This window comes from Physeter macrocephalus, chromosome 7 (genome assembly GCF_002837175.3).
Source record: "Physeter macrocephalus isolate SW-GA chromosome 7, ASM283717v5, whole genome shotgun sequence".
Lineage (NCBI taxonomy): Eukaryota > Metazoa > Chordata > Mammalia > Artiodactyla > Physeteridae > Physeter > Physeter macrocephalus.
This window is the reverse complement of record NC_041220.1, coordinates 7,136,535-7,163,710: the sequence shown is the minus strand read 5'-3', so window position 1 is coordinate 7,163,710 and position 27,176 is coordinate 7,136,535. Positions and strand designations below refer to the sequence as shown.

General features: G+C 40.7%; 1 protein-coding gene across 1 annotated transcript in view; it reads left to right on the top strand.

Moving 5' to 3' along the window:
* Positions 1-27,176, top strand: part of MARCHF1 (membrane associated ring-CH-type finger 1) — a 544,235-nt gene that overhangs the window by 428,354 nt on the left and 88,705 nt on the right. The window contains exons 4-5 of the mRNA XM_055085795.1: positions 23,327-23,406; positions 23,691-24,419. Of these exons, the coding sequence (XP_054941770.1) occupies positions 23,327-23,406; positions 23,691-24,419 (809 nt within the window). The remainder of the gene's footprint in view (positions 1-23,326; positions 23,407-23,690; positions 24,420-27,176) is intronic.

Here is a 27,176-nt window from a genome sequence, read left to right as displayed (position 1 = left end):
TCTACTGCCTGAAAATGCACTTTGAAGAGGATTTCTTTGAGGTAGTAGGACCGGACGGCTCCTTTAAGTTCCCCTGTCACCTGAGCATCTGCAGCTCTTAGAAGAGGCTGCAGCCAACCAAGTTCTCAACCAGAGCAGGCTTCCATTTGGGGCGGTATTTTATTCCTTTTAAAAAAATTTTTATTGAAGTATAGTTGATTTACAATGTTGTGTTTCAGGTATCCAGCAAAGTGATTCAGTTATACATATATATGTATGTATATATTCTTCTTCAGATTCTTTTATGTTATAGGTTATTACAAGATATTTAATATTGTTCTCTGTGCTATACAGTGGGTCCTTGTTGTTTATCTATTTTATATACAATAATTTTCTAATCCCAAAGTCCTAATTTATCCCTCCCCTCCTCCCCTTTGGTAAACATAAATTTGTTTTCTATGTCTGTGAGTCTATTTCTCTTTTGTAAATAAGTTCGTTTGTATCATTTTTTTTTAGATTCCACATATAAGTGATATCATATGACATTTGTCTTTCTCTGTCTGGCTTGCTTCACTTAGTATGATCACCTCTAGGTCCATCCATCTTGCTGCAAATGGCGTAATTTCAGTTATATTCTTGAGAGAACCTTTTAAGCAATTTCAATACATTATAATTTGTATCAGTATAGTTACTTCCATCTGTATTACTAAATATTATGACATCAAGAGTGACATGTGGGGCTTCCCTGGTGGCGCAGTGGTTGAGAGTCCGCCTGCCGACGCGCGGGGGACGCGGGCTCGCGCCCCGGTCCGGGAGGATCCCACGTGCCGCGGAGCGGCTGGGCCCGTGAGCCGTGGCCGCTGAGCCTGCGCGTCCGGAGCCTGTGCTCCGCAACGGGAGAGGCCACGGCAGTGAGAGGCCCGCGTACCGCAAACAAACAAACAAACAACAACAAAAAAACAAATCATAAGGAATTCAGGAAGAAAAAGCTAGATACATGTAAGCCAAGCAAGGAAGTAGGAGGAAGTGTGAACTTGTCAATTAATTTCTTCACATTTTATGATACTGTCTAAAGTACCATGTAATTAAAAATAAATAAATTTTAAAAAGCTATATTTTTTCTTATTCTTAATCTAAGACTTTTCAGTTTCTTGCCTAATCGTGATGTTGAATAATTCCGTACATTGTAGTCACATAATTCTTTTGTCACTCCACAGATAGAGGTGTTTTTAGGAGGACTGTTTGAAAAGTCCACAGAAACATGATACCCTAGCTCTACAAAATAAGGTTAGCAGATCTGCAGTTCTGGAGGAGCAAACCAGACAGATAAATAGTATATCCAGTAGGCTTCCATTAATCACCCATCCATTTGCTTCAGAGCATAGGAAACAATCCAGTTGTAACAGTAGCTACGGAAACAACTTTACAAAGAGATCTAGCAAATTTGTCTCCGTAGTCAAAGACAGACATGCAGTCAAGTCAACCAGAATGCAAGGTAATGATGTCTCAATCCAATGAGAATGGGTCACGTGGAACTGAAGTGACTTTTAAGCAAACAGTGACAGCTATACACTTGAGTGGAAAAACAAATCCAGGCGACCCAGGAAGCCAGGAAATTTAATTTGACTATTAAAAGGTCAGGGACTACTTCCCTGGTGGCGCAGTGGTTAAGAACCTGCCTGCCAATGCAGGGGACACGGGTTCGAGCCCTGGTCCTGGAAGATCCCACACGCCGTGGAGCAACTAAGCCCGTGCGCCACAACTACTGAGCCCACGTGCCACAACTACTGAAGCTCTGCAACAAGAGAAGCCACTGCAAGGAATTTGTCTATTTTTCTCTCCTGGAGAACAACAGAAACCAAAAGCCAACCCTCAAAATTACCCTCGAGAGAAAGGCCAGCATGAGTGCAGTCATTGCACTGCCACGTTCATTGAGGAGCTGTGCACCTCAGCTCAGTTAAAGTCGTTGAGCAATTGATCCACATCTGACGTCACATTACGAACTCTTGTGATCTGATCTGTGATCACATCAGGAGATCAGCGTGGATAACACAACCACTGGAAAACGGGCAGGCTTGTCCTTGAGGGAGTGGGCCTGGAGCGGGGGAGACTCCCCTAAGAATAGGAACGCCGTGTCTCTGTCGGTGACCTCTTCATTCAGCAGCTTCTGAGCTGCTGTACACAGTGCCAAGCCAGCCAAAGGAAGTAGCAAAGTGGGATAATACCTAATTCCAACATAGATAAAAACACCTTTGGTTTTGGTACCACAGATCTCTGGCATTAGTCTGGAGAGGAAGAACCGAAGAGCAAGAAAAAAGAAGAAAATACATGGAAAACAGAGAGAGAGAGAGAGGGACCACCCAAGAACGTTGCCTTTGGGGATTTTGGGGGTTCCCAAATATATCCATTGGATTGATGTTTCTCAACAAGAAACAAGAGGAGGGACGCCCAGTCCCCACTGTAGGGGAGGTGACCTTTCTCTTCTGCCGTCTTGGGGTTTCCAGCTGGGACAGATTAACAAGAGGAAAAGATACAAATTGTATTGGATCAAATCTTACAAGTAATGGGAGTTCTCACAGGAAAATGGAGTCCCATAGACGCGGCCAGGCCTCAGTGCTCCTATACCAGGCCGAACAAAGAGGTGCAATTGTGGAAAAATAACTAAAATACATGGGGAGACTCAAGGAAGATAAGAATTACCATAGCAAGGTCTGCTTGCCAAGGTCATCTCTCTGGGCCTCAACTCTCTGTCTCTGGTGGTAAGAATGTTTGTTTCCTCCTGGTACTGGGACTGCATCTGTCACGTGGGAATTTCATCTCCTTCTTTCAGGAAATAAAGGGGAGGTCAGAGCTCCTTTCTCGCACCTGCTGTTTCTCAAGAACTTTTACCTCACAAGAATCAACATGGAAAAGAGGCAGATTTGGGGCATGTCCAGGACTCCCTCACTAGCATGTATATATTTGCTTTCCATTGAAGTAAGCTTAAAGATACTTATTGACTCCTGAAAAAGTTCAGGAGTTAATATCTTGCTTGTAGTTTCCTACCCCTGGTCTAATATGTGATAATCACATAGAGTAGACCCTTGAAGGAATACATCCCAAGACCTTCAGTAAAACCCAGGTTTATGAAGATTGCAAGAATTCATTTCCCTTACAAACCTCTTTTTTTTCCTGAAAACAGCCATCATTTTCGTATATGATTACCAGTCATAACAACTAAATTACAAGAAGCATAATAACTTTAGTTCTCCTCTTTCTTCTCCCAAATAGTATGACTTGATTTCCCTATGCTCTCTCAATCAAAGTTACACTATCGTTTTATTCTTGAAAAGTGACAGATTTGATGAACTAACAACTTGGATGTTAAGAAATATTCTTTAGCTTCTTATAGCAGACACTACTTAGAAATTAACCTGTAAGAAATGGAAGAATGACATAACATTAAGCAAATGTATCATATATGCCAGAAGCTAAAGACGACTAAATGACTTTAGAGATAACAAAGAGAATGCACTTATAGGTTGACGTGATAATGAGATTTTGTGTTAAAACCATAAAAACACAAATTATAAATTAAGGAAGTATGAAAACTGAGACTAATATTACAGTCTTTTTCTACATTCTTATGTCATTGCCCATTTGTACCCCTTTGGCATTTGAAATACAAAAGTAAACATTGTCTTTGATACAGATAATATGATTCTAATGAAAAAGAATGGCCTTAACAGACAATGAGCCCAATTAATGTGCTTTGCTTATTTGAAATGTCAATAATCCTGTATAAAAATCTAACTTATGCAGCGACTTAGGCATGAAGTTGGCAAGATGTCGAACTTGGTGGTTATAATAGAAGGTGATAGCTCAGGCTGCTAAATGTATCATAGGTGGTTTGCTGAATATTTTTGTATGGACATGGTAAAATGTGGTTGGACACACTTGAAAATTTTTCCAGGATAAAATTATCTATAGTTCTGGCCCATGGTGTTGGCATGTGAGATCTCAACTGTCCTTTTGTCTGTGCACCTGAGTGCACCTCAGACGTTTCTTCTGATAGCACCTGGCCTTGCCTCTGGGAAAATCTTTGCCTAATTTGCTTGTGATTGTTTGCCAGATTTTTATTCAGACACATTTTTGATAGGATCCTCAATATATGTAAGAAGATATATATTGACCTTGTCTTGACTCCACACTTAACTAGCCACACAGGATAGCTTCATGGAAGCATATGCCCAGGAATATATAACTCATTTCAACTCTTCATCAACACCATTTATGATACGTAGTATTTGTGAAGTATTATCTGATCTATAGCTTTTCTTCCAGGTGCTCTAAATTTGATTCCTGAATTAAACCAGATAGTAAAGAGGACGTTAGATCTCCTTTCTTGTTCTCTTGTAGGGCTGTGTTTCTTGGATACAAACTAAAGGAATCTAGGCCTTCTTGCTCCTAATTTAAGTTCTGCGTCGACTCAAAATGTCATTCAAAAGAAATGCAATTCCAATTCGGACAGCGCTGATGAACTCTTTCATAAGGGTTTTTTCGAACGGTCTATGGATTAGAGGCAGAGGTGGATATAAAGTTGGAATCAGGGCAAAGGATATACAATAAAGACTCCAAAAGATCCTTTCCTTATCTCCATTCCCCGAGTCCTCATTCATTAAAGCCGCGGCTCATCTTTGTCCATTCACAAGACTCTCAAAGCTGTTCTCATCTCCCTATCACCCTGTCTTTACTCCATCTCCTTATTAGATCTTATTTATTTCCTTTTCACACTTTTCCTCTGTAATCTATTCCACTTCTTGTGCTCCCTTAAGTAGCACTATCTGCCAATCCAAATAGCATGATAACGACAAGCAGTGAAGATTTAAAAAGGGAGGGGGTAGCGGAAGGAACTAAGAATATTTTGTAATGAACACAGCAGTGAGTTTCAAACACACATCCATTATTGTTTCCCGATGGCATAGTGTCAAAGTAAAACTCCTGTCACACTGCAGTCTACCTTGACATTACGCGACCGGAAAATAATAGTGGGCGTGTGTTTGAAATTCATCACTGTATTCATTATAAAAATTTTGGTACTCCACTGGAGTCCATCCACCCCACCTTCCACCTCTGTGACTAGCAGCCACTAGTCTGCTTCTGTCACAAAGATTAGTTGACATTTTATAAATGAGACTGTACTGTATATAGTCTTGTAACTCCCTTCTTTCACTGGGCATAATTATTTGGAGATTCATCGGTGTTACTGCGTATGTCAGTAGTTTGTTCCTTTTTATGACTGAGAACTATTCTAAGGCATGAATACACCACATTTTGTTTATCCATTCACCGATTAATGGAGATTTGGATAGTTTACAGTTTGGGCCTGTTGTGAATAAAGCTGCTATAAACATTCATATATAAGTCTTGGTGTGAGTGGACATGTGATTTCATTTCTCTGGGGTAAATACATTGAAGTAGCATGGCTAGGTCATATTTAACTTTTTATGAAACTGCCAAATGATTTTGCTTTTTACATTTCCTCCAGAAATGTACAAAACTTCCTGTTGCTTTGCATCCCTGCCAGTCCTTGATATTGTCAGTATTTTTCATTGTAGCCCTTCTAATGGGTAGGTAGCGGTACGTCATTGTGGCTTTAATTTGCATTTCACTGATGACTAATGATTTAGAAGAATCTTTTCAAACGTTTATTGGAAACTCATATATTCTCTTTTTATAAGTAGCTGCTCAAATCTTTAACCCATCTTTATTGGGTATTTGTTTATTTTTGAGCTATAAGAGTCTAAGAATTCTTTACATATTTTTATCCAATATACACCTTGCATTTTATCTCTCATTATAATGCCTTTCTGAGAACAAAAGTTTTAGTTTATATAAAGTCTGATTTACCAAAAATTTATTTTATGATTTGTCGCTTTTTGTGTCTCATCTAGAAAATCTTTTCCTACTTTTAGGTCACAAAGATTTTCTCGTATATTTTCTTCTCAGAGTGGCATAGTTTTAGATTTTTTTAAATTATCAAATCATTTTAAGTAATTTTCTAACCGGTTGTAAGGTAAGGACTGAGATTCATTTCGTACATGTGGACGCCTATTTGTTCCAGCACCATTTGTTTGAAAGATGTTCCTTTCTTCATTGAATTGCCTTGGCACCTTTGATATAAGTCAGTTGATCGTATTTGTGAGTCTATTTTTGGACTCTCTATTCTGTTCCATTGATGACTTTGTAGATATTTTATGGTTTTGGTGCTGTTGTAAATAGAATTTTTTAAATTTCAATTTTCAACAGGCTAATTTTTTAAGAGTTGTCATCATCTTTATCTCCTAATCAGAACCTTCACTGATTACATATGAGATAATGTAGAACACTACTTAACCCGACACTGAAATCCCATCATTGTCTAAAAATCTTCCTTTACAAGATGTATCACCAGCATCCTGTTTCCAATAAAATGAATTACTCACTGCTCCAAATGTATACTCCAAGGTTACATATAAAACTGCACAGGTATACTCTAAACTTGCATAAGAGGACCAAGGATGGAGTGCAAGAATACGGTATATATGAAGATCAGTGAGTAGTAAAGGGCCCTGATATAGAAGAGAGACTCAGAGAGTAAGCAATTTCTACTTGGCTTTGGAGGGTAAAACTAGAACTAGTGCTGGAAACTGCAGAGAAACTGACTTCACTGTGATACTAGGATGATACAGTCAGATGATATCGTTAGAGAAATGCAAGGCGCTTTCTCAGGAGACAGTAAATTTTGTTACTGGCCAAGCAGGGGCTGAGTGATCAGCTACTGAGAATGTTATAAAGAGAATAAATAATGTCATGTGGGGATTAAATTGGGTCGCCTTTATAAAGTTCCCCCTAGTGCTGAGATTGCATGAAAATATTCTCTAAATTTATTTATTTATAGTCATTAAATATCATTTCACAACCAAAAGAAGTCTTTCAGTTTGTATTCCCCAGAGCCAGTTTAATATTTCCTCTAACTCTTAACTCTGGAACATGCTACTCATGAACTACCGCTGAAATTAACAGAGGCTTTTTTAAAAAGCAGCTTCTGCAACAGCACCTCCCGTCGGAAGTTCTAGAATCATTCTTGACAGGGTATTATTAATGTATTACTAAATAAGAGAAGCCATTTGTAAATGGTTGTGCATGATCATTCTTTGTCACATCCATAAATTATCTATCGGGTCCTCCTAGCGGAGTGGCTCTAAAGGGGTCAGAGCAGCTGGGGGCAACAGCTTTAGCGTCTTTCGAAACAATAATTAATTTTCAAAATGCCAAGGCCAGCTGGCAATAGTTAACATTGCCCCCAGAGCGCAATCACGGCCTGGATGCCGTAGAGACGAGTTGTCTTGTATTGACAATAAATGGATTCTCAGAAAATCTAATTTGAAATTACTGCCTTTAATTATACTGCTGATATAAATAACCTTGATAAAATTTGTGCAGCTGGCCTCCTGTTTGTTTTTCCCACTTGCATGCACTGTACAGTGTAATCATCTGAAATAAACATCCATTACAATGAATGCTTCCTTTCAAAGGACATATTATTTTGTTCATGCAGCCAATTGTTATTCTTCCCTCCCCCAATACATTTCTTTCTTGTACCTATTAAAGGGATGAACAAATTACCAAGGTCTCATAATGTACCAACTAGCTAATTAAAACAATTCATTGATGCTGAATAGGACCATGCATTTAAAAGATTTTAATTCAGTTTTATCCTCAATTACCATGTCTTCTTTTTAAACAGACCCTGCCTGCTTAAAAATTGTTGGAAGACGTACTCTTCTCTACACAGTATAGTTATGTCATTTCCTAACTAGAAATCGCTATCTTTAAAAGAAAACAGAGCATGCATCTTGCATTTGATATGCTTTTTAACCCCGAAGTCCGTGGAGGGGATCTCAAGAAATATATAAAACTTAGGGCTCTGTTCATTTACTTTGTTACAGAGCAGAAATGCCTCTTTTACAGAGAGTGGAGCCCTTTCTTCTTGGTTCACTGTAATGCGATTGTCATCTGTATCTCCGCCGCAGTCAGGACGGGATTTACCAAAAGGTCAATTCAACTCCATCCAACTACTCCCAAGCTCAGTTCACCTCAATGCAACTATTACCAAGTTCAGTTCAACCCCACAACTCTTTATTAGATACCTGCTACATAGAGGACACTGTGAAGATCCCCCAAATGAGGAAGATGTGGCCTCTTTTCTCAATCTGGTACAGAAGGTTAACCATAGAACATTATGGCAGTTTGGAAATGGTTAGACAGGAACATGGTTGATAAAATAAATGCTAGAGCAAGGTGGATACCATAAGAGAAGAAGGGCTCTTGGAGTTCAAAGGAAATGGCGGGCATAGAGCTGGGAAAATTAACTGGGCCTTGAGGAAAATTCCAAGCCTTTGCTTTTGCTCTTTTCTCTATGGAGAAAGGCATAGGAATCAAAGTACGGGACGTATTTGATAATAACAAATAAGCTTGGTTTTGCTGGAATCTGGGAATGAAAAGGACGACTGATGTTAATACCAGAAAAGTAGATGGAATGTAGAACCCAAAGGCCCTAAAATCCCCAAAACTGGTCTCTTTGTATTTAATTTATTAGACAGTCAAGAACCATTGAAGCCTTTTGATAAGACAGAGGAAATGACTGGGGAATCTCCCTTAAGAAGATACATCTCAAAGCTCATGGAATACAGACCAAAATGGAGAAGAACGGGAGGCAGTGAGAATTATGAGAAGAATATTTTTCTTCTCTCTGGACAGTTAACTGACTGCACCAGGGAAAGGGAAGGGCCAGGATATGGAACTTGATCTTCTTGCAAAGAGACTTAGATTGGGCAAGTAGAGGGCTTGGGCAGTGGAGAATTCACACAACAGCAGGAGTGTGGGAGGTGGTCCAGGCCAGTGGGTGCGAAGGCGACAGCCAAACCATTTACCTGATGTACAGCCCACCCTAGAACTCCAGGGTCTGAGTTGTTCTCACACAAGCAGGACCCGGGACAAGGACTTGTATGGGTACCCTGTATGCGAAGTGTTCCCTAGGCAGCAGGAGTGAGGGAGAAGGGGAGTGAGACAGAAAAGGGGGAGAAGCCGATAGAAGGGTGTAAAGAGGCCACTGGTGGAGTGATGGGTTTGAGTCCCTAGGATCTCCTATGAAACGTAAACAATGTCGCCGAATCCTGCGAATTCTTCAGACTTGGTTTTTGCATCTGTTAAATGGGTATAATAATAACAATCCCTAGTTTCCAAGGTTGTATATGTTGGCTATATATAAGTAAAGTACGTTATAAGGCTTTAGTAAATAATCACCAATATTGACTCTTTCTGATTATTGCTAGTGTTGCGATAATTACCATTGTCACTACTACCTATACAAATGCATCTGACAAGTGCTGTGGTTTTTCAAGAGACTGCTATCTGCCTGACTCCTGCCTGATCTTCATTTTTTTATTGAAGTATAGTTGATTTACAATGTTGTGTTAGTTTCAGGTGTACAGCAAAGTGATTTAGATATATATTCATATGTACATATATATATTCTTTTTCAGATTCTTTTCCCTTATAGGTTATTAAAAAATATTGTGTATAGTTCCTGGTGCTATACAATAGGTCCCTGTTGGTTATCTATTTTATATATAGTAGTGTGTGTCTGTTAATCCCAAACTCTTATTAATTTATCCCTCCCCCACTTTCCCATTTGGTAACCATAAGTTTGTTTTCTACGTCTAGCTTAAATACCTAAAAACAGAAACCTAGGCATTACTTTTAAGCATCCAGAGAATTGTTTGCTTTTAAAATCTCCCAGAACAAAATAAAACTAGTGTACGAGACTTCCAAAAAGAAAAGAATATTGCCAAGAATTGACCACCTGAATTATTGGGGGCTGGTGCACTTTTCCTCCGGCTTCTGCCCCCTTGGGTTGAGGGCTGCCTCGGTACCATCTGTACCCTTGGGGATATACACAAAGCACCTCTGACCAAGCTGAACTGACCATTCTCTTTCATAGAAGCTGCCACGGCAGGAAACCGAGCCAGGCAACTACGTGTCCTTATAACTACCATTGGTGCTTCCTGTACAAATGCTAGAGCTGCTGCATGCTTTGCACCACCTGCACCTTGGCCAGCCCAGGAATAGCGACGCGACAGCTCGCTAGGCATCATCGCTGCCCTCCCTGCCACCAGCAAAGGGTTCCCTGTTATGTCGAGCCATGAGTGACCCAGCTCCTAAATTCTGTGTGGGTCTGCTTTCCAGCACTATTTCTGGTACCAGCTATGTCTCAGTTTGGGCGCCCCTCAAAGCAGTAGTGGCGACAATAGACTTTTGGTGCAGGTGGTATATTTCAGAAGTCATCCCAGAAATCGTAAATGAGGGATTAAGGCACATAAAACAAGGACAGGCAAAAAGTCAAGTTAAGGGTGCATTTTGAAGTCACGTATGGGGGCCCGATTCTAACGGGACTCCTGAGAAATGTCCAAAATGTCTCTCAGAATGTTCTACCTGAGGGGTAGGAGGGTGGGTCACTTATCCACAAGCTCCTGGCCCCTGTGTCTCCGAGGGCTACCCCTGGACTTAGGAACTCCCTTGCCTTCAGGATTATGTAAGGCCAAGTGGGTTCCCATGGAATTAGGAGCTGGAAGTACAAACAATGTGGCACTCACTTGAGCTGGCTCACTGTCTCTGGGAGACCAGCTGACTCTCACAAGGACTGTTCACCAGGGCTGCAGCCATGGGACGTAGACAGAGGGGGTGTGACACAGGGGACCGGAGACACCTGTCTGAGTCTGCTTCTCCATCCACTCCCAGAATGCCTGCCTCTTACTAGATTGCCTGGGTACCAGGATGGGTCCTCAACTCCTTCACAGTATGGTCCCATGCATCCCCCTAGAGACCATCCTTGCTCTCAGAATCAGACTTCTCATCTCCCGGCCCCTGGTCTTGACTGCTGCCGAGAATTACCTTGGATCTCATCTGTATCAGTGGGAGTGGATGGCCTTTGAGAACCGGGAGTAGCGCAAGCTGGTACTTTAAACGAGATTCCTGGCCAGGACCTCCCTGCTGGCAGTCAGTGCCCCATCTCTGTTTCCAATAGGACATACGGGCTGGCTCAGTTTGGCCTCTGCAGACCCCTGCGGCTCCACTCACTGGCCTTCCAGGGCCTTTCAGGGCAGGCTAGGTTCTGCACCATTGGTTGCAGCTTCCCTTTTTGACCTGCAGATCTAGCCCTGCTCGAAGCCTCTCTCCGAATGGTATGAATTGCCGAGGGTAGATCTGATTTTCCCCTTTTGAAAAGATGTTCGCTTCCTTCCAAGACTTGGTGTCCCAAGAGGAGCACCGAGACGACTTGCCACCCTGCTCTTTTCTACGCTTTCTGTCTGGCCTGCTTCCTCTTTTAGGCACCAGTTTTAATTCACAGGATTATAGACTCAGCTTCAAGATTACTTTCTTCTGTCGATACATCCAGGTTTTGTAATCAGCCAATGGTGTGGATGTGTGCTACCCGGTTTCTTCGGGAGCCCACGTGGCCCTCAGTGTGTAGTGTGGTAAATTTTTGCACAAGATAGGGAAAAAAACATGTGACTCTGAAAGTAACTTCAGTCCCCCTATCTTCCTCTTAAGCCCTTTTACCTCTGATATGGGAGATGTTGGATATTTTTCCCAAAAAGACCTCAGTCTCTACCCATTCAGAGCTTAATCACATTCAGACTTTTAAAGTTTCTCCTCTTTTCCCTTCAGTTTTCGGAATAGACTGGGGCAGGGGTTTCTATTTAGACCTTTATCCTACAGGTTTTTACCGGCCCTGTTGCTAAAGCACCATCCCCTGGCTGGTGGACCTGGTGACCAGCTCTGTATTACAGTCGAGCAAGGCTCTGACCCTCCAGCCAGTCTGGGTTTTCACCACCCTCTCCAGGCCTCTTGCCTGGGTAGTCTTTTCTGTGCCTTCTGGTGTGACGTCACGCTAGCTTTAACTCTGGTGACCCCTGCTTACCCGCCCCCCCAGGCTGGCCGTCTCACACACTCGCAGAAGCACAAGGCCTCTGGATGCTTGGCCCACACCAGGCGGAGCTAGGGGAGCTGCTCAGGCCGTCCGCAGTCCCTCCGCCTCCGGAGCAGGTGCCAGGCTAGGCACCGCCCGTGGCCACCCAGAAGCTGATCTGAAAGACAAGTCTTTCCAGGGAAGGGAAGAGCGTCACGCTCTAGGTTTCCCCCCAGGCCTGTCCTGGCGAGCCGACCACGTACCCTGCCTTGTCCTCACACCTCTCCCCAAACTGTGCTGTTGGGGGACAAATGGGGAGGGAGACACGCTGGAATGTCATCCCTGGTCTTCTGTCCCCGTCCTGCCCTTCGGCACAAGTAGTGGTGAGCAGAGCGTGATTCCTATTCCTGCGAACTCTAAATCTCCTTTAAGTCGTTCCCCTTATCTCCCTACACTATAGGTCGTAGTAAAGTTATGACCAAAGTCCAAGATCTCTTCTAGATATATAAAAGTCTGATTTGGGAATTCAGAAAATATTTTCACTCTCTCAAAAAAAAATCAGGATTTCAAGAATATTACCCTTGGAGTCTCAGAGGGAAAAATCTAATATGAAATTTAAGGTAGAATAGTGTCCCCTTTGACCTAAGTTTTAACTTTGGATATACATGGAGTCACAGCTTTAAGAAGACTGATGGTCAGGTCCTATGCCCTGATCCCCATTCCTCAGAGATTCTGGAACCAGGCACAGGAAGAGGTATTTTTTCTTAAAACTTCCCTGGTGGTTCTAAATTTGAGCCAGGATTGAGAACCATTGAATTAAGACTGTTACATGTCTTCTTTCTGAAAGAGGGGGTATCTCTGAGTTATTTGTAGAGAGAAAAAAATTCTAATGTTTCAACATCAGTGTCCTATTATAACTCTTAGACACTCAAGTAGTTATCTGATCAATGATTTCATATTCTCTTCCTAACAATCCTTTTATGTAGATGTCGTATTGACTACATTTAATTGAAGGAGCAAAGTGGAGCTCAAAAAGGCTAAATAAGCAGTGACTTTATCACTTAAATATTGGAGGAAAACACCCACAAATCTTGATTCTTGATTTTAACAGTTGGCATTTATCACATCATCATTAATATGATTTTAAAGTTCTTTTCACTTTTATTCAAATTAAAGATTTTAAATATTATAGATATATTTAACCTGAAGGATAAAGATTTGTTATAATCCTGCCTCACAAAGATAATCACTGTTGGTGGCTGGATGTGTACTCCTCCGAATGTGTCCTAGTCATATGATAACATACATCATGAAAGTGTTATTTACCCAAATGAGATCACACTATATAAAATTTTGAAACTTAGCTTTTCACTTAAAAATGTATCCTTCAAATGTGTGTGTGTGTGAGTTTGTATGTGTGTGCATCTCATTCTTTTAATGGCTTATGTATTTCATTTTAGATAACAACGTTTGTGTTGTTTCCAATTCCTTGTTGTAATGAACATATCTTTGGCCAACTGTGCAAGTATTTTAACAAAATTGATTCCTATGAGTAAGATTTCTGCCTTGAGTAACATAGACAATTTCTATTTTAATAGTTTACCAAATTGCCCTCCAAGTTAGTCATGCCAATTTATGATTAGTTCAACAGCGCATAGCGATGCTTGGTCCCCTCACCTCGGGTACACTGGGTATTATCAATTTTTTTTGAATGTGCTGATCTTATAAGTGAAAGTAAATACCATTGTTAGCGGAATCAGCATTTCTTTGCTCATTGAGATCGAGTATCTTCTTACACAAGGCTTTTGGAATTTCTTCTGCAAATGTGGATTTCCTTCTCTGTCACCTACCTGTTTTACTCCTTTGCCTCTAAGAACAATCAATTTTATTTTTCTTGATCTGTAAAAGAGCTCTGAATACTAGGAAAATTAGCTATTTGGCTTTCATATATGTTACGAAATGTGGCATTATTTATGGCTTTGACTTTTGTCTGGGGTAGTATTGGTGTGTAGGTATACGTGCTTCCTTTTTATAAATTAGAAGTTTTAATTTTTTTAATTATTATGATTATCTGTCTTTTCCTGCATGAATTTTTTGTTCCATATCATCCTAAGAGAGATATTCCCTTCCACAATATTATATCATATCAGTTATGTTTCCTTCTCTTACTTTTATTGTTTATTTTACTACATTTAAGTCTTTCATTCACATAAACTTTAGTGTAAATGGTAAGGAAGGGATCAAGTTTTAAATGACTATAGTCATTTTTGCCCATGCTATTTATGTAATAACCTAGCCTTTTCCCACCGAAAAGTTGAAATGCAACTTTATTATGTACTAAGGCATAGAAAGATAGATATCTAGATAAATACATTTCTATTTTAATGATGTATCTTTGCCACCCACATATTCTTATTTCTGAAGCTTCACACTATGTTTGCTATTTGGTAAAAGTACTCTGATTTCACTTAGCTCTTATGAAAGAATTTTCCTAGATGTTTCCCCATGTTACTTTTTTCAGCTGATCTTTCAAATAATTTTTATCATATTTAAAAATAAAACAACCAGCTGGGATGGTATTGCTTAAACGTTTCCTTTCCTCCTTCCCCGCTGTATCCTGGATATAACAAATCCTAATTCTTCTCCCTATTTATAGTCAGCTCTGGACCTTCCAATGCTCAGCTGCCAAAGTGAGCTTTCTAGTGCGCAAATTTAATCATTTCCATTTGCTGCTGATTATCTCAGTGACTTTCCGTTTATTTGAGGATACAACCAGCGCCTTTCGGTGTGGCATGTAAAACCTCCATCTGCTTCTTTCTCCTGACTTTGTATCACTTCCTATCTCCCTCACCACCTTCCCTCCGGCCATTACCAAACTCTCTGTGGTTCCCATAACAAGCCATGGTCCCCCCCACGCTGCTCTGACACACCCTTCTCCCCGTCTGGAGGGTCCTCACCCACATGACCCACACCACACTTTTGAGGAGCGGTTTTCTCTTCTCTGGGACACTTCCTTTCAATCTCTGCTCCACCCTCCATTAGGTGCCCTTCCTTCATCAGAACTCCCACTACTATACTATCAGGATACTCTAGACTGTATTAAAATTGCCTGTTCACTTACACCTCTTCTCCACTAAACAAGAAGCCCTGTCAGGATGCCATGCATTTCTTTATTCCCAGAACTCAGCATTGTGTTGATTACATGATTGATCTTTATTCATGTTTGCTGAGCCAATGAATCAAAGGTGACACAAGCTGAGATGAATTTCATATCCATCAGCTGGTCAAATAGAGTCCAGTCAATTTAGATGCTGTCTTTGTCAGGTGCAGGTAGTGTTTCTGGGAAGCACACAAGGCATGAAAAAAGTAAGACAGAGAAAGGGGAAATGCCCTGTGATGACCTGTGAACGAATGGGACTTGATCCAGCTCAGGACCTTTTGAGAAACTCTGGTAGCCACCTCTCAGAACTGCCCCTGGGAAGACGGAATAAGCCAGGGCACTTATCCAGTGACTCCAATCCAAGAACTGTCCCCAGGGGTTTAACTTATCCCACACTCCCAGGCTGTGCCTGTGTGCAGCCCCGCAAGTGCACGTGGTACCAGGAAAGACCCAGGCAGAGAAATCAAGTGGGGACCAGTCGGCAGGCAAGTGAACTCAGCGTAGGGCGAAGGTCCAGGGAGGCACTGGCAGCATCTGCTCCAGCAGTAGCCCAACTGCCCGCTCAATATGTATAGACTAACACCGGACGTGAGCTATTTGAAGACTCTTGAGCGGCAGCAAGGAACAGTTTCAGTTCCCTTCAAAATCCTTCAGGGTTATAGATATAAATGTTATTTGATTCCGTGTCATGGCGGACCAAAACTCTCTCCAAAGGAAAGCTGCATGTTTTTAAATGTTCTGTGTTATTATTAATTGATAAATCACCTTCCCATTGCAGAACATGCATTTGCCCAGACCTTGTGAGGTTATAAAATTTGTTTTATCATGAATGATGTCTAATTGCGGCACCTTTGCCTGTGCAACTTCATGGAATTGGTTTTAACACACCATTAAGTAGCCATGGATACCCATTATGATGCTTATCATATTGTGGTTCACATTCATAGTCACATCATCTGTGATTGAAGGTCATTTTGGGGCTGCATTGCTTTTTTTTTTTTTTTTAACATCTTTATTGGAGTATAATTGCTTTACAATGGTGTGTTAGTTTCTGCTGTGTAACAAAGTGAATCAGCTATACGTATACATATGTTCCCGTATCTCCTCCCTCTTGCATTTCCCTCCCCCCCTGCCTATCCCACCACTCTAGGTGGTCACAAAGCACCGAGCTGATCTACCTGGGCTATGCGGCTGCTGCCCATTAGCTATCTATTTGACATTTGGTGCATTGCTTTTTTAAAAACAGAATGAGGAGCAAACTTCACACATGTGGCCTTTATTCAGTGCCTGGTGTATGCACAGCTTCCTATGAACCTCAGTGGGTGTACGTGGAATAAACAGTACACAATCTAACAAAACTTACTGCTCACTGCGTCGAGTACAGAAATGCTTCTATTTTTACAAAAACTGGCTATGCTTTCGATGGGTAGATATGAAGTTGATCTAAATTAGAAAACTTGAAATAAGTGAATTTTAATACAAATATTGAAGGAGATAATCGAACACGGACTGGTGTCCAAAGATGATGTTCAAAGACTTTAAAAATACACAATGTTCATGGGTTGACAGAAAAGACTCAGAAAGTTAAAAGTCAGAAGGGTGCAGATGTTACAAATAACAAATGCTGGAGAGGGTGTGGAGAAAAGGGAGCCCTCCCGCGCTGTTGGTAAGAATGTAAATTGGTGCAGCCACTAGGGAAAACAGTATGGAAGTTCCTCAAAATCTAAAAATAGAGTTACTGTATGATCCCACAATCCCACTCCTGGGCATATATCCAGGCAGAATGCTAATTCTAAAAGATCCATGCACCCCTATGTTCATAGCAGCACTATTCACAGTAGCCAAGACATGGAAACAACCTAAATGTCCATCGACAGATGAATGGATCAAGAAGATGTGGTACATATATACAATGGAATATTACTCAGCCATAAAAAAGAATGAAATAATGCCATTTGCAGCAACATGGGTGGACCTAGAGATTATCCTACTAAGTGAGGTCAGAAAGAGAAAGACAAATACCATATAATATCACATATATGCGGAATCTCAAATATGACACAAATGAACTTATCTATGAAACAGAAACAGACTCAGACATAGAGAACAGACCTGTGGTTGACGAGGGGGAGGGGGGTGAAGGAGGGAAGGATTCAGAGTTTGGGGTTAGGTTAGCAGATGCAAACTATTATATATAGGATGGATAAACAACAAGGTCCTACCGTATAGCACAGGGAACTATATTCCATACCCTGCAATAAATCATAATGGAAAAGAACATTAAAAAGAATATATATGTATAACTGAATCACTTTGCTGTGCAGCAGAAATTAACACAACATTATAAGTCAACTATACTTCAGTAAAATAAATTTTTAAAAAAGAAGTGCACAGATGTAGATCAGTTTGTTAGAACACATTGAGGATGCCGTCCTTCCCTGTCAGGACACTGCTTCCTCTGCCTAGAATATTTTTAATCTCTTCTTTAATAACTCCTTCTTTCCTTTTAAGCTTAGCTAAAATGTTACCTCCTATATTAGTTTCCTGTGACCGCTATAACAAATTACCACAAACTTGTCTTAAAACAACACAAATGGGCTTCCCTGGTGGCACAGTGGTTGAGAGTCCACCTGGTGATGCAGGGGACACGGGTTCGTGCCCCGGTCCGGGAAGATCCCACGTGCCGCGGAGTGGCGGGGCCCATGAGCCATGGCCGCTGAACCTGCACGTCCGGAGCCTGTGCTCCGCAACGGGAGAGGCCACAACAGTGAGAGGCCCGCGTACCACAAAGAAAAAACAAAACAAAACAACACAAATGTATCATCTTATAGTTCTAGAGGTCAGAAGTCAAACATGGGTCTCACTGGGCTACAATCCAGATATCAGCAAGACTGCATTTTTTCTGGACCCTCTAGGGAGAGCTCATTTTCTAGCCTTTTCCAGCTTCTAGAGGCTGACTGCATTCCTTCACTCAGAGCCCCCTCCCTCTATCTTCAAAGGCAGAAGTGTGGCATCTCCCCTCTCTCCAACCTCTGCTCCCATCCTTACGTCTTCTCTCTCTGACCCTAACTCTATTGCCTCCCTCTTAGAAGCATCCTCCTGATTACACCTGGCCCACCTGGATAATGCAGGACCGTCTCCCCATCTCAAGGTCTTTAACTTAATCACCTCTGCAAAGTCCCTTTTGTCATGTAAGGATACAGATTCACAAATTCCAGGGATTAAGAAGTTGACATCTTGGCTGGGGTGAAGGCGTGTATTATTCAGCCTTCCATACCTCCTCCTGAAGTTTTCCTAACCTTTTGAGTTAGAATTTGTTTCTTTTCCTCTGGATCCCACAGAGGAAAAATCCTCTGCATTTACCCATCTGCATGGGTAAATCCCATCTGCATTTACCTTTTTCTTTTTTTTTTTAGCTTTTTGTAAATTGAAATGTATTTGATGTACAATATTATGTAAGTTACAGGTGTACAACATAGTGATTCACAATTTTTAAAAGTTACACTCCATTTATAGTTATTATAAAATATTGGCTGTATTCCCTGCATTGTGGAATATATTCCTGTAGCTTACTTACTTTATACATAGTAGTTTGTACCTATTAATCCCCTGCCCCTATCTTGTCCCTCGCCTGTTCCCTCTCCCCACTGGTAACCACTGGTTTGTTTTCTATATCTGAGTCTGTTTCTTTTTTGTTATATTCACCAGTTTGTTTTATTTTTCAGATTCTACATAGAAGTGATATCATACAGTATTTATCTTTCTCTATCTGACTTATTTCACTTAGCATAATAACCTCCAAGTCCATGTTTTTGCAAATGGCAAATTTTCTTTTTTTTATGACTGAGTAATATTCCATTGAATATTGTCTTCTTTATCCATTCATCTGTTGATGGACACTTAGGTTGCTTCCATATCTTGGCAATTGTAAATAACGCTGCTGTGAACACTGGGGTGCATGTATCTTTTCGAATTACTGTTTTTGTTTTTTTCAGATGTATGCCCAAGAGTGGAATTGCTAGGTCATTGTGGTAATTCTATTTTTAGTGTTTTGAGAAAACTCCATACACTTTTCCACAGTGGCTTCAATGTGTAGGAGTATTCCTTTTTCTCCACATCCTTTCCAAAACTTGCCTTTGTTTTCTTTTTGATGATAGTAATCTTGCTATGTGTGAGGTGATATACCATTGCGGTTTTGATTTGCATTTCCCTGATGATTAGTGATGTTGAGCATCTTTTCACGTGTCTGTTGGCCATCTGAATGTCCTCTTTAGAAAAATGTCTATTCGGGTCCTCTGTCCATTTTTATAATCAGGTTGTTTGTTTTTTGATGTTGAGTTGCATGAGCTGTTTATATGTTTAATATCAACCCCTTATCTGTCATATCATTTGCAAATATTTTCTCCCATTCAGTAGGTTGTCTTTTTGTTTGCTTATGGTTTCCTTTGCTCTGTGAAAACTTTTAAGTTTAATTAGGTCCCATTTGTTTATTTTTGCTTTTCTTTGCTTTGCTTTAGGAGACACATCAAAAAAAAATACTGTTACAATTTATGTCAAAGAGTGTTCTATGTTTTCCTCTAGGAGTTTTATGGTTTATGTCTTACGTTTGGGCCTTTAATCCATTTTGAGGGTTTTTTTTTAGTTAGTTAGTTTTTTTTTTTTTTGTATATGGTGTGAGGAAATGTTCTAATTTCATTCTTTGTATGCAGCTGTCCAGTTTTCCCAGTACCACTTATTAAAGAGAATGTCTTTTCTCCACTGTATATTCTTGACTCTTTTGTCATAGGTTAATTGATTATAAGTGCATGGTTTTATTTCTGGACTCTCTGTTCTATTCCATTGATCTATTTTTCTGTTTTTGTACCAGTACCATACAGTTTTTGATTACTGTAGCTTTGTAGTATAGTCTGAAGTCAGGAAACCTAATTCCTCCAGCTCTGTTCTTCTTTCTGAAGATACTATTGGCTATAGGGGGTCTTTTGTGTTTCCACACACATTTTAAAGTTATTTGTTCCTGTTCTGTGAAAAATACCCTTGGTATTTTGATAGGGGTTGCACTGAATCTGTAGATTGCCTTGGGTAGTATGGTCATCTTAACAATATTAATTCTTCCAGTACATGAACGTGGTATATCTTTCATCTGTTTGTGTCGTCCTCAATTTCTTTCATCAGTGTCTTATAGTTTTCCAAGTACAGGTCTTTTACATCCTTAGGTAGCTTTATTCCTAGGTAGTTTTATTCCAGTTTTTATTCTTTTCGAGGTGATGGTAAATGGTATTGTTTCCTTAATTTCTCCTTCTGATAGTTCATTATTAATATAGAAATGCAACAGATTTCTGTATATTAATTTTGTATCCTGAAACTTTACTGAATTCATTGATTAGCTCTATTAGTTTTCTGGTGTTGTCTTTAGGATTTTCTATGTATGGTATCATGTCATCTGCAAACAGTGACAGTATTACTTCTTCCTTTTCGATTTGGATTCCTTTTATTATTTATTTCTCTGATTGCAGAAGCTAGGACTTCCAAAACTATGTTAAATAAACATAACAAGAGTGGACATCCTTGTCTTGGTCCTGATCTTAGAGGAAATGCTTTCAGCTTTTCACCATTGAGTGTGATGTTAGCTATGGGTTTGTCATATATGGCCTTCATTATGTCGAGGTATATTCCCATTTATGCCCATTTTCTGGAGAGTTTTTGTCATAAATGGATGTTGAATTTTGTCAAAAGCTTTTCTGCATCTATTGATATGATCATATGGTTTTTATTCTTCAATTTGTTAATGTGGTGTATCACCTTGATTGATTTGCAGATATTGAAAACTCCTTGCCTCTGTGGGACAAATCCCACTTGATCATAGTGTATGATTCTTTTAATGTACTGTTGGATTCAGTTTGCTAGTATTGTTGCTGAGGATTTTTGCATCTGTGCTCATCAGTGATATTGGCCTGAATTTTCTTTTTTGTGTGATATCTTTGTCTGGTTTAGGTATGGGGCTGAGGCTGACCTCATGGAAAGAGTTTGGAAGTGTTCCCTCCCCTGCAATTTCTTTGGAATAGTTTGAGAAGGATAGGTATTAACTCTTCTCTAAATGTTTGGTAGAATTCATCTGTGAAGCCATCTGATCCTCGACTTTTGTTTGTTGGGAGTTTTTAAACTACAGATTCAATTTCATTACTGGTAATCAGTCTGTTCATATTTTCTATTTCTTCCTGGTTCAGTCTTGGGAGATTGTACATTTCTAAGAATTTGCCCATTTCTTCTAGGTTGTCCATTTTAATGGCATATAGTTGTTCATAGTAGTCTCTTATGCTCTTCTGTATTTTTGTGGGGTTGGCTTGTGCATTTCTAAGTATTTGTCCATTTCTTCCAGGTTGTCCATTTTATTGGCATACAGTTGTTCATAGTAGTCTCTTATGCTCTTCTGTATTTTTGTGGGGTTGGTTGTAATTCACCTTTTCCATTTCTGATTTTATTGATTTGGGCCCTCTCTCTTTTTTTCTTGATGAGTCTGGCTAAAGGTTTATCAATTATGCTTATCTTTCCAAAGACCCAGCTGTTAGTTTCATTGATCTTTTCTAATTTTTTCTTTTTAGCCTCTAGTTTGTTTATTTCTGCTCTGATCTTTATTATATCTTTCCTTCTACTAACTTTGGCTTTTGTTTGTTCTTCTTTATCTAGTTCCTTTAGGTGTAAGGATAAGTTGTTTACTTGAGATTTTTCTTGTTTCCCGAGGTAGGCTTGTATTGCTATAAACTTTCCTCTTCGAACTGCTTTTGCTGAGTCCCAGAGATTTTGGATGATTGTGTTTCCATATTCATTTGTCTCCAGGTATCTTTTATTTCCTCTTTGATTTCTTCAGTGACACCCTGGTTGTTTAGTAGCATATTGTGTAGCCTCCACATGTTCAGGTGTTTTTAAAAATTTTTTTGCAGTTTTTTCTTGTAGTTGATTTCTATGTATGTATCATTAATATGGAGATTTTTAGAACTACTTTGAAATTTGGGGTTAGTCTTTCTACCTTTACTATTATTTTCTTGGTGGCAGTTTCATCTGTGCAGTCAGAATGGCCTAATTCTGGACCTGGGACTCCCTCAGTTACCTCTATGTGAAGCAGAGGGGTGCCTTTCTAGGTGGGGATGAGAGCAGCTAGAGGAGCAGGATCTCTAACCCAAAGCCCTGCTCTACCACCTACTAGCAAGGAGAAGCACCAATTTCTCAGTTTCCTTATCTGTAACATGGAGATAATTCTAGTATGTGCCGCATGTGTTTCTTGTGAGTATTAATGAATGAACATATGAAAATTACTTAGAACAGTGATTGGCACCTAATATTCCCTCAAAACTGTTAGTTATTACTATTTCTGTTTTGTGAGATTATTGTAAGGATTAAAGGGACAGCAGATAAACCACAGCACCGTGCCTTACGCACAGTAAATTCTCAATACAGTCTAGCTTTTGATTTGTCAGTATTGTCTGTACTAAATACAACAGTTAAATAAGTCAAAATAGTGAAGAAAATGTTGTGTTTCAAAGGTAGGAGTTTCATGAAACGGACTCAAATTTGTGCCAACAATCTGCATAATTTCAGGCTCTCTTATCTTAGGTTAAAAGATATGAAGGTTCAATAATGTTGCAATGGATAGATTTTATTAGTGTCAATGATGAAATGATAATAATCACTGCAGGCTTTTAAATATTATGAAGTGTTTTTAAATATATCATCTCATGGGGCCTTAAAGGGACAATGTTAACCCCAGGCAGTGTCTAGCAATCTAAGGGCTATTTGATTATTTAAGCTTCCCGGATTATTATCATCCTTGTCACATAATAGACATTGTGTCCTTTCTATCACAGGCTATTCAAGGGTTGCCTATTTGTTCCCAAGGCAAATTGAGCCATCCCCCTCAAAAGTTTACAGTAAATAGAATAGAAACTTCTGGAATCATCTTCCTCTCTCACAAATGAAGAAACAGCAAAGTGGTACAGCATCTCAGCTGTTCCAAGTTCCTCAAATCAGTTTTACTTTTGCAAACCCGGCCCTCCGACTTCCTATATCCTGTGAGCTGCCTCACGATCAACATGACCGGCAGCCACGTTTGTTGTAATGTTTTAAATATGTGGGGGAAAAGCAAGATATCGACCATGTATTACCTTAACCAAGATGCCAAATTGTCTAACTTGTTTCTCCAGGCGAGCAGCCCGACCCCAGGGACAGCTCCCAGGAGCCAGTCAAGGCTGTCTGTCTGTCCATCCACTCAGGACATCTGCAGGTAAGTGCCCAGCAAATGATCCCATCTGGTGTGTTTTTAGACCAGGGCTTTGTACTCCTGCTGTGTTTGCTGAGACTGTGTGACTGTTGCCTCTGCCTTACATTGTCCGTGGATAATCTATACCAGCCTAATTTTTCTCCCTTAGTGCATTTCCCTCATTTGATCTTTATTTACCAACTTTGGGTCCATGCTATCATTTTCATCACTCTCTCTCTCTCTCTCTGTTTTCCCATGGCTTTCCTCTCCATTCCCACTCTCCATCCTTCGCCTGCTGCTTTGTCTAGATCTGCCATCTTACATGACATGTCAGAAGCCTCATTTGAGCAAAGCACCCCTGTCGTGGTGCTGAGCCCTGCTAGGAAGGAGTCTGGTAAGAAATCAGTAAAACAGAGGCCTAGGAGGAGGAGGAGGGCTGCTCTGAGGTACGAGCACACAGAAGAGCAAGTGAAAGGGAGAAGAAAGGATTTTCACCTCCAAATCCCTAGCCACCGATGGAGTGAGACTGACACAGATTCTTCAGATTCATCTTCCACTGATGAGAGTCACTGGATTCAGGCAAAAAGAAGAGCCCAAGTGAAGTTCCGCCTGTCTCGGAGAAGGAGAAATAAGAAACCAAGTGGAAACCTCGATGAGTCTTCCGCTCCTAACGAAATCCATCCAGTACATTTGGGATCCAAAGGTAAAAAGCGCCCGGAGCTGACCGAGTGTGAGAGCTGCTCTTTAAATCTCCACAGAGGGAAAGGATGCAGTGTTTCCCTGCCAAGACGGTCCTCTGACATTAAGAGACCCTCAAGGAAGCATGAGGAAAGCAGAGGCAGGTACCACCACAGGGATCCTGAGCTCTGGCACAGGCTTGGGCAAAATGAAACGCTCAAGAGAATGTTTTCAGAGACAGATTCCAGCACTGAAATGCTGGCAGTCAAAGAAGGTGGCAAGCCTGTGGAGGATGCAGGATTCCTTCAGAAGCCTCCCGCCACCTACCACGATGGGTCTGATCATTTCAAAGCATGCAGGTCAGTCACTCCAGAGAAAGGCTTGATTACATCCGAACAGATCTCCTCCTGCTGTGAGTTACGTGTGTGTGTGTGTGTGTGTGTCACCTACCCTCCAAACATAACCTTTGTTCATACTGTCATTTGTCAAATTGGATATAGGGTGGTAAAACAAGCCAAGGGATGGAAAGAACAATGCAGAAGTATCCGTGGGTCTGAAAGCTGTTCCACAGTACAGTTAGATTTCCCCCTCCCCCTTCTTTTCACTGAATAATGACTTATCCTGGTCAAAATACTGACAAACCAATTGAGTCCTGTCCCTACTCTCGGTAAGACAAGAATTGTGGAGGAAACATGAGTGAGAGCGTGAAACTTTAGACTCTTCAATGCAAATCTGGTGAACTGTTAGCACTCTCACAGAGGATATTCAGGGCTTGGGGGGTTTAAGTTCAGATTTTTGTATCAGAAAAATTTCCTCTGCAGTTGGTGCTAATTTGTTCTCCAGTTATCTGACTCGGCAGGGTAATTCGAGACTGAAAGGGCACAGAAACAAGTCACGGACATATCTGCGGGGTTGCTGGGGCCTTCGGGGAAAGGAGACCACATTAACTTTGGTGATAATTGTGTACTAAAAGGTTTCAATGTGTAGACAATTCACAGCTATGAGACTGCTTGTTTGCACTTTTTACCCGACTGGATACAATTTTCAAAATAACCTAAAATTTAAAAGAATGATGTGACTATCCAGGCTAGTGTGCACAAATAAGACAATGTTAAACAAAACAAATATTTTGGGTTTTCCTATTATACCCAGTCATTTAAGTTGCTTGGATTCTGTTTGGGAGCAAGTGCTGTTTTTGTTGCATAATGCTTGCTTTTGGGGGCTTATTTTTATGAAAGTTGAAGTTATTTTATAGAACATGTATGTTTCATGTGAATCACGTGACCCAGAGAACACTTCCTATGTTCATTCAGGGCAGGACGAGAAGGAGAATTAAGCTCTGGATGTAAATAATACTGTAATGGTTTGTTTCTCTGAAAGTTTTATGAAATAGTCATTCATAAAATGTTCGTTCATGTGTTCACTCAGGCGTTTAAAATGCATCAGGCACTGAAAATATTACAGTGCATAAGATTTGTAGCGTCTCTGACATCGACAGCTTACAATCTGATGGGAATAACAGACACGAAAGCTATTTCACAGTTAGTTACAATTGTGATAAGGAATGTAGGAGCATATAATGAGGAAGGTTTACCTATGCTGGGAAATCAGAGAAGGACTCTCTTAAGGAAGTGACAAGCTGACTGAGGCTCAAGCATGACAGGAATTGATCAAGGAAAGAGCAGGGAAGGCCGTCCAGGCAGCATGCCAGTAGGGTTCCCGGGAACTGAGAGCTGGATGCTGCTGCCGGGGGGGTGGGGGGGGGGCGGGCGGGGAGGGGCGGGTGGTGGAGCTGAGGCTAGAGAGGTGGAGAGGGCCCTGTAAAACACGCTAAGTGGTTTAAAACAGAAGTGACACCATTTGACTTAGATACGAATACGAGTAACTTTCTTGTAAACTTTTGACTGTGATTTAAGTGTGACTTTGCTAAAATGTCTGGGGACGGACAGAACACTGTTTCTAGTCTAGATGAAGGACTCCCCAGTCACAAACGTCTGTAGTCATTCCCCAAATCTACTTCCAAAGTAATTTAATGAAAGAGAGTCAGAAAAGCTAGTTGTAGGCTTAACGGTAATTGGAGAAAAAAGTCATGCTTGTAATTAAAGTCATAGTGGCTGGCTCTCTGAAGTTAAAAGCCCTGCTCTGGAGGAGCATTTTCAAAGACAGAATATTTAATATAGACTTCTATTAATGAAAGTGAGATCGACGGACCTATAGCTATCATTTCTTACTGTGGGTTATCGTCAAAATACACCCAGTAAGCAAATCCTTTGAGCCGTATATTATACTGGGAGCTGAGGATAAAGTGACAGAAAGACTTGATTCTTCCCTTAAGTGGCCTGTTTTCTAGTGGAAGAAATCAAATGTATACCCGAAAAGATGAATGTTCAAGAGAGCACAGTGTGAGTTTAAGAAGAGGAATACTACAGGAATTTGAAGAAAGAAAAATTGCTGAGAGCTGACATAATCCAGGAACCCCTTGAGAGGTGGGATTGGGGCTAAGAAAAGGAGAAGTTAGCCTGGCAGAGATGCACGGCCTGCATCCAGGCCCTCAAGGCAGGGCCCAGGCAGGGACTAGGGAATGCCACTGTGCACCCGGGAACTCTTGGTGAACTGTGTGACTAGGTTAGAAGGTTTGCATAGATGGAAAACTAGAATACTTTTTTTAAAGGCATTGTGAAGAAAACATGCATATCCTTCCAAGGAGCGTAACTCTGTTCCGTGCATCCCTGTTTTCAAACTGCCTTGCTGAGCCTCTGGGTGCCAAAGAGGCTGCCAAGGACAGATCAAGGCAATTGTGCTCCCATTAGCCCATCTTTAACCAGAGGGTTGGGGTTCTATATCACATTCCTTTAAGGAAAAAAAAGAAAATTCCGCTGTAAAAAATAATGTAGAACAGCCTTTACTAAATCAAATAGGCTTGATGAAGAACAACACGTAAGAGTAGTCCCAGTGACGCCAGTGATGTCCTGGAAAGGGACCTAGATTGAGGAGAAGGAGTGGTGATGTGGTGGAAGCAGCCTACTTCGGGATGAGTAGGATAAGGATGGTAAAGAGGAATGAAAGGGAGGAGCAAATGGCTTGCAGGCATTTGCATCCCCCCAGGTGAGCAGCGT